Genomic DNA, 6,961 nt, shown 5'->3' with positions numbered 1-6,961 from the left:
GCGACGGAAACCGGCGCTATAGAGACGTCACTTCCGGGGAGGACCCGGAAGCGGGTTATGGTGTTGCCGTTGTTGTGGTGGGGTAGCCGCCATGGTGTGCGAGAAGTGTGAGTGCGGGCGGGCCGTCGGCGGGGGTCTGCCGAGCCCAGGGTGGGCTCGGGCTGGGCTGGACAACTGCGGGTCCTGGGCTGTATAGGGTGGGCTTTAGGTGGCGTTTCCAGGAGTGCCTGGAGCTGTCATTCTTCTGAAGGCGGCATTTGGTGCGAGTGTTAATGCCGTATAGATATATTGTTTTCCTTTGTAATCCTTCCCTGTGTAGGTGAGAAGAAGCTCGGTACTGTAATCACTCCCGATACGTGGAAAGATGGTGCGAGAAACACAACAGGTAACTCTGGGGGAGGTTTAACGCTTGTTTTTCAGGTATCCTAAAGCTAGTTGGGCATCTTGAGTTGTCTTATGATCGTAAGGGTAAAATATGAAGTAATTGGGTTAATTTCTAACTTCCGTAGTTTTCCTTCCATTCTGATTTAGTCCCTGCCCAAAGCAAAGGGCTGGAACTGAATGATCTTTAAGGTGCCCTCCAACCCAAACAATTCTGTGTTCTATTCATTGGGAGTTTATTTATTCTGAGCTCTTCAGTATTGAATTTCTGTGGTCTCCTTCATATATATGAATATATGATATGCCGGTACAATGTAAACTATTTTGTTGTCCTGTGCTTTAATGCTGTGCTGTATGCTTTATCTCTTTTTGTGACTTTATTTGTAGAGATGTAAAAGCTGTAAACTGTATACTTTTTAAAGTATGCTTGGAACAGGGGAATTTACTGCTTTATGGCTTTATTCTTTCTGTAGAAAGTGGTGGCCGCAAGTTAAATGAAAATAAGGCATTGACCTCAAAGAAGGCAAGGTTAGTATTTAATACTATTCTTGGCTAAAAACAACAGTTTTCTATAACTGAGGCATGTTTCCTGCATTTTTTGACAACTGCTCAAAACTTGTCCAAAATCCACTTTTTTTAAAAAAAAGGGAAAAAAAGTAGGGATTATGACATTTGATCACTTGGCAAAAGTATGCCCATGTGTATTTCATGGGTACTTTCTGCTGAATCATAGAGCATGGACAGCTATTTTGCTGCAGTTCTTACTGCCATTGCTATGGTTTGATGCTTTTGTTAGCAGAGGAGCCAAGAAGGCTTATTTTCTGTGCTAAGATGGCTGGTGCAACCTTTTGAGCATTTTCTTGATGTCTGGAGGGTGTTCTGTTATGTAAGGGGGCAAGGCGCTTGAAGATGTTTAAGTTCAAAATAGTATCTTAATTAAAAAGCACATTAGAAGTAATTCTTGTTGGAGTTTCTGTCTGTGCCATCTGGCTTAGACTTTCTAGGATGAAGCAGAGGAAATACTTTATTTCAAGGTGTATATATAAGCTACTTTTCCTTTTTGTCAGATTTGATCCTTATGGAAAGAACAAATTTGCAATCTGTCGGATTTGTAAGAGTTCTGTGCATCAGCCAGGGTCTCACTATTGTCAAGGATGTGCCTATAAAAAAGGTGAGTTTCACAGAGTACCAAATTACCCCAGTTTGGTTTTAAATTGGAGAGCTGGTGCGAAACTCCTGAATTAGTTTTGCCTTGCAAAGAGAAAGCTAAGATGAGATTTAATTTCTATCTTCAGCTACTAATAGGAAGGCTTAAAGAAGATGGAGTCAGATTCTTCAGAGGTGCGCAGTAATAGCATAAGAGACAACATATGTAGGTTAGAATGTGGAAAATTCTAATTGTAATGAAAGCAGTTTCCACTGTGAGTGTGGTCAAATATTGTAATAGCAGTGACCCTCAGAGGTTGTGGAATCTCTACACAAGATACTCAGAGCTTGACTTGAAAAGCCCTGAGCCAGCCTTATCCAAGTTGGCTGTGTTTTGAGTGAGGCAGGGGCAGGAGTGGAGACTGCTGGAGATCTTTTCCAACCTAAGTTATTCTGTGATTCTGTTTCTTTTAGAATGTTTCTGGTATCTAAATCGGTAGAATTGGAAGAATAGCTGTAAGCTTAATCTTGGCAATTGCATAGAATAGAAAACTGTTATCTAGTGAATTAGATTCTCCTTAGTTTAAAAAAATAGTAAGATTCTGTAAAACTCAGTTCCTTGTTGCTGTCTCTCTTCTGCTCTCTTTTTCCCTCTCTCATTTTTACAATAGCTATATTTAAACCTCTAAATAGTGGTCTCAAAAAACAAAACAAAATTTCCTCAACCAAACAGCCCAGATCCACACCCCCCCAAAAATCCCAAACCAACCACAAAGCCAACTTCTGATATTGGTAAAGCAATAGGCTAGCTTGAGAAAAGTAGAATACCTAGGGAATAAAAGGCAAAGGTAAAGAATAAACTGAGCTGTAAAAGCAGTTAAGAAAGTGCCTCTGAAGGCAAATCATGCTCATGGTTTTGTGCCTGCGTGTTGTATTGCACGTTCAGTGGCTTAACATAAGCCATTGAAAGGTTTGTTTCTCTAAAAGGAGTCAGGTCCATGGTCCAGTTGTGAACACGTTTGATGCATTGTAAGTCAAGCTTGGCTTAAGGTGAAACTGAAAAATCAAGAGTAATAATAATACTCGTAATTCCTATAAAGCAAGACATTGAACCCTACAGTACATAATATATAAAATTTTTCTGTACATGTGAGTTATGTGTGAATGACTTCCCTGTAACTCTGCTTATACTTGAAAGCTTTCTGTCTCCCATATTAATCATAAGTCTTCAGTATTGTTAAAAAAATTAAAAATTTCCGAGGAGGAAAAAAAATCAATTTCAGGCAAATTTGATGGAGACCCTTAAGGACATAGAACTTTCACTAGTTTTGTGATTTTTGAGAAGGTAAGCGAAAGGGCTCAAACTTGTTATTTCTGGAGGGGGGAAAAAGGCAACATGAACTCAGTCACATTGTTAATACCAAGGAATCTACACAGCACACTGGCAGGGGGTGAACCAGTTGTTAGAAGTAGAGCTACATCTAACTAGTAGTAAGTTTTGTTTATGAAATTACTTTAATTGTTCAATAAATGTGCACTGTGTCACTAAGTCAGTGGTTTAGCAGCCTGCTGTGGGAAGGTTGCCTTTTCTAGTTGCTAGATGCTCACCAGATGGCTGCTTGAATCCCATATGGTAGAACCTTGTTATGTTTCTTAAACTTACGTCTGATTTGTGTGGGCTTGAGCATTTTGTCTTTGCTTGTGTATCCTTCCAGCTTGAATCTGGTTTCTTCATAAAATTCAGAACTCCCAAGTGCTTGAGGCTGTAGTCGTGACCATCAATGATTTGGTTATGTCATGGTTTTTGAAGCAAATGCAGTCATATGGCTTAATGTGTCAAATGTTGCATCTCTGAAATTTAGAGGCAATCTAAACTTAATTACTTCTCAATTTAGAACTGAACAGCCTGTGGGCTAGATTTTGCTCTCTGAAGTAAATCACAGGGCATGTTCCCTGTTCTCTTTCTTAATGGGCTCTTAGTGAGTCACATGATGTCAATATATGAAAGCATATGATTTGGAGAAAGTTAACACTTGACAGTTTTGACACTGCTGATGAATGATCTTCTAAAATGAGAAGTGGCCCTACCAGGCAAAAGATTTAGCACCTTTCTGCAGGTGCTTCAGAAGAAGAGGCAACCCACCCCTCTGCCCCTGCTGAACTTGTGTACTTTTTGCTGCTTTATTCTTCTGACTTGCCACTCTTTGCGTTTAGGTCAAAGCCCTCTGAGACATCAGTAGTCACCTTCACTTCAGCTCTTGAGTGTTTTTGGTGTCCATTGTCACTTTTGCTATTCTAAAAATAGCTTAATTTCATAAAACTGGTTTCTTCTCAACTTTCTCAATTGTCTGAAGCTTCTCACATCTTAAATTTAGCAGTCAGTTTGGTGGTAACTGTATTTTCATAGTCTTGCTACTTTCTGTCCATCTCAGGCCTCAGTTTGACTCCAGGACTTGTAAAGTTAAATAGACTATTTTTACCTGTTTAGCAGATGGGAGCCTTTCCTGGCTGTCTTCCAGTACTCTAGCAAATTGCAGAGGTCTTGGGCAGTTTTGTGAATCATAATGCTCTCAAAATAGAGCCTTTTTTTTTTTTTTTTTGTTAAGTGATGGTATTCTGTGTATGCTGTAAATACTAATTTGTATGAAAAGTCATGTTATTACTTCTGAATTTGCAATATCTGGTGGGAAAATACAAAGATTGTCAATGAGAGCTCATATAAATAAGTTTTTAAAACATCTTTACAAAAACATGGCAATTATAGTTTTGAAGGAAAACTTGAATGATTTTAAAGTAATTTACACACCTTTTGTGTGCTTGTAGGCATCTGCTCAATGTGTGGCAAGAAGGTCTTGGATACGAAGAACTACAAGCAAACTTCTGTCTGATTGTTTTGACTAGTCTTTTTATAGACTTCAACTTCTGTGTCTTTGTACAGTAATTTTTCTCTGAAATCATTTGTGAATATTACTTTCTGGAAGGTAATGCTGTTATTTGGAATGAGATGAGAGGTAAACACAGTCTGGTGGCCTAGAAATGTACATAATACTTGTTTTTTTTCTTGTTTTAGCACTAATGTTAACTGATATTTAAAGGTAATGGTTTTCAGCAACTGATACAGTTCAAACTGAAGGATAAGATCCTTGTGGATAGGTTGAAACTATCATGACACAGATCTTGAAGATTTACAGTTTTATTCTTTGGACGTATCTTGAGTCTTTGCTTGTCTGATAGTAATATTTTATAGATGTATATAAAATGCAAGCTTGTATCACCTCATTAAAGTAGTATCTTCATTTAGTTCTATGCTTATAGGTATTTATAATTCCTCTCATCCCAAACTATTACATCCTCCCCTTTAAATAAATGCAGTTGTCATGTTGATTTTTCCTTTTTTTCTGGCTTCCAGTAGGGCTGGTTAGATCACAAAGTGTCAAACTACTGAAATCTAGTGTGTTACTCTGCCAGTTCTTACTTTGGCAGTAAGACTGATCACCTGTTCCCTTGTTAGCCTCTAAGGAGGCTTTACGTACAGCATCTGGTGGCCCAAGGCAATAAAATAATGAGCATCAGTTTCTAATGCCAGCTTTCAGTCTCATCATTTCCTAGGTTTGTCTGGCTTTTAAATACTTGGTTTGAAACTGGCTCTTGAATTCTATGATGTAATTGCCTACATGCATGTCAAATCTGAAAGGTCAAGATCTCTTCAGCATTGGTTTGATGTTAAGACTTTAGGCGAGCTTCTGAGCATGGGGGTTCAGTGTGGCTCTGCATTTCTTTTATCCTTCAGTTAGTTTTTGCATAAGAAAGCAGTTTCTGTTATGCAGAGTAATAAGTGTTGACTGTGCATGCATTTTAAGGGAAAAGAACGGTACTCATAATTCATAGACCTATTTAAGTGTGTCTCCTCCCAGCAATCTCCTCTTGGCAATCTCTTGTGCTTCTGCAACTTTCTTTCAACTGCAACAGAAAAACTATTAATGGGAATTTCCCTATTAATAGATACTCTGGTTTAGGTTTCCTTTTATTCTCAAATCTGTTACTGAGAGAACTGCATGACTAATGGAGTCTGAAAAATCACTGTTCTTTCTGTAAGTGGAAGAAAATAAAGAATACTGAGCATATAGCTACTCTCTTAGCTCCTGCCATGCTGTGATTGTGCTGTAAGTAGCCCTCTAAAGGGTTGCCTGACATTTCCTGTCACCCTTAACTATCCATTATTGAGCATTTGTCACCAAAGTTTCTTGTGCTGAATGTATTGACATCTTGACATCCTGCAGTTGCTAAAATGGTAATTCTTTTCAGCACTTGATATTTACTAAGAAGCTGTGTCAGGGTAATGGAGTGAGCTGGGTCCCTGAGAAGAGAAGAATGCTGCTGCTTTTTATTTTAAAGACTTCACGTACCTTAACAATTGGAGGTATGTGGATTAGCTAGCTGGTAGCCTACAATGTTACTTCCACATGGTGCTGGCCACTCGTTTCCAAACACATTAAGGAATTCTGCTGTTAGTGTACATCTCTATGGCACATCCTTTGTATGGATGAGAAGAAAATGTCAATAATTGACTTGAAGTATTGCAGCAATATGTCAGCAGAGTGTCCGGTGGCAGATTCTCCACGTTCTCTGAACTCTTCGCCCTTTTGTGAGTGTGTTCTATAAGATGGATTGGTTTTTGCTCTTCTCTGAATGAAAGTTCTTGTCTTCCTAAAACTTGCCAATATCTGTATTTCAATTGCATGACTTTGTAACCTTGAATATGTGGCATGAATTGAATGTTTAATGCACTCTGTAAAAATTGGCACTGAACGAACTCTTACCTCATTTTGTAAATGATTTAAGAACAACAGGGATTTAAATAATCCTTTGTTCAGAAGTATTTTGTGACTAGAGTTTGTATGCACCTGTATCTTCTTACTGGGCAGCTGCTCTTGCATGTTAGAATGTATTTCTATTGGAAAAGGAGGACACTTTTGGGGTTTGTTTTATTTAATAGTGCATACAAACAGTGGTTTGTTGTTCAAGTGGTTTGTACATGCTTGGGAGCTTCCATCTGTAGCTCTCAAACCTTATTTATGAGAGGTTCAGTTCCTGAGATCTGTAGAATTTGCTGATGCAACAGTCACATTTCAGAAAAGCCTATTTCCCAAGCATTGCTTTGGAGACTCATTGCTTTAGATTTGGATCACAAGCCCTCTCCTGCACCTCTGAGATGCGCCACAGTTCAAGGCAGTCTTGGTAAAGAAGCACTTAAAGTGAGCTTTTAAACTTGGATACTCCTTCAGTATATTGAATTGTCATATAAAGGCATTCTTGTTGATAACTGAAGTTGTTTTGTTTGCATGGGACACCTTTCCTGAGACATTGTGCAGTGAAAAACAAGATCTGCAATGGAAAGTTGCCATTTTTGTTTAATGTACTGAAAAGAACACGC

At 38.6% G+C, this 6,961-nt stretch overlaps 1 protein-coding gene across 3 annotated transcripts in view; it reads left to right on the top strand.

The window, feature by feature from the left end:
• Window positions 1-45: 45 nt before the first annotated feature.
• The window catches only part of CRIPT (CXXC repeat containing interactor of PDZ3 domain), a 34,306-nt gene continuing 27,390 nt past the window's right edge, over window positions 46-6,961 (top strand). Inside the window, exons 1-5 of one of the 3 annotated variants that reach the window (XM_080616282.1) lie at window positions 46-107; window positions 320-385; window positions 855-909; window positions 1,449-1,552; window positions 4,351-5,107. In XM_080616282.1, the coding sequence (XP_080472408.1) occupies window positions 92-107; window positions 320-385; window positions 855-909; window positions 1,449-1,552; window positions 4,351-4,415 (306 nt within the window). In that variant the 5' untranslated portion in view covers window positions 46-91 and the 3' untranslated portion in view covers window positions 4,416-5,107. Of the gene's footprint in view, window positions 108-319; window positions 386-854; window positions 910-1,448; window positions 1,553-4,350; window positions 5,108-6,961 lie in introns of those variants that run through there. The other 2 variants (XM_080616283.1, XM_080616284.1) reach the window with 2 other exon arrangements.

The sequence above is a fragment of the Psittacula echo genome (assembly GCF_963264785.1).
Source record: "Psittacula echo genome assembly, chromosome: 4".
Classification (NCBI taxonomy): Eukaryota; Metazoa; Chordata; class Aves; order Psittaciformes; family Psittacidae; genus Psittacula; species Psittacula echo.
Note: the sequence above shows the minus strand (reverse complement) of the source record. Positions and strands in the feature narration are given on the sequence as shown.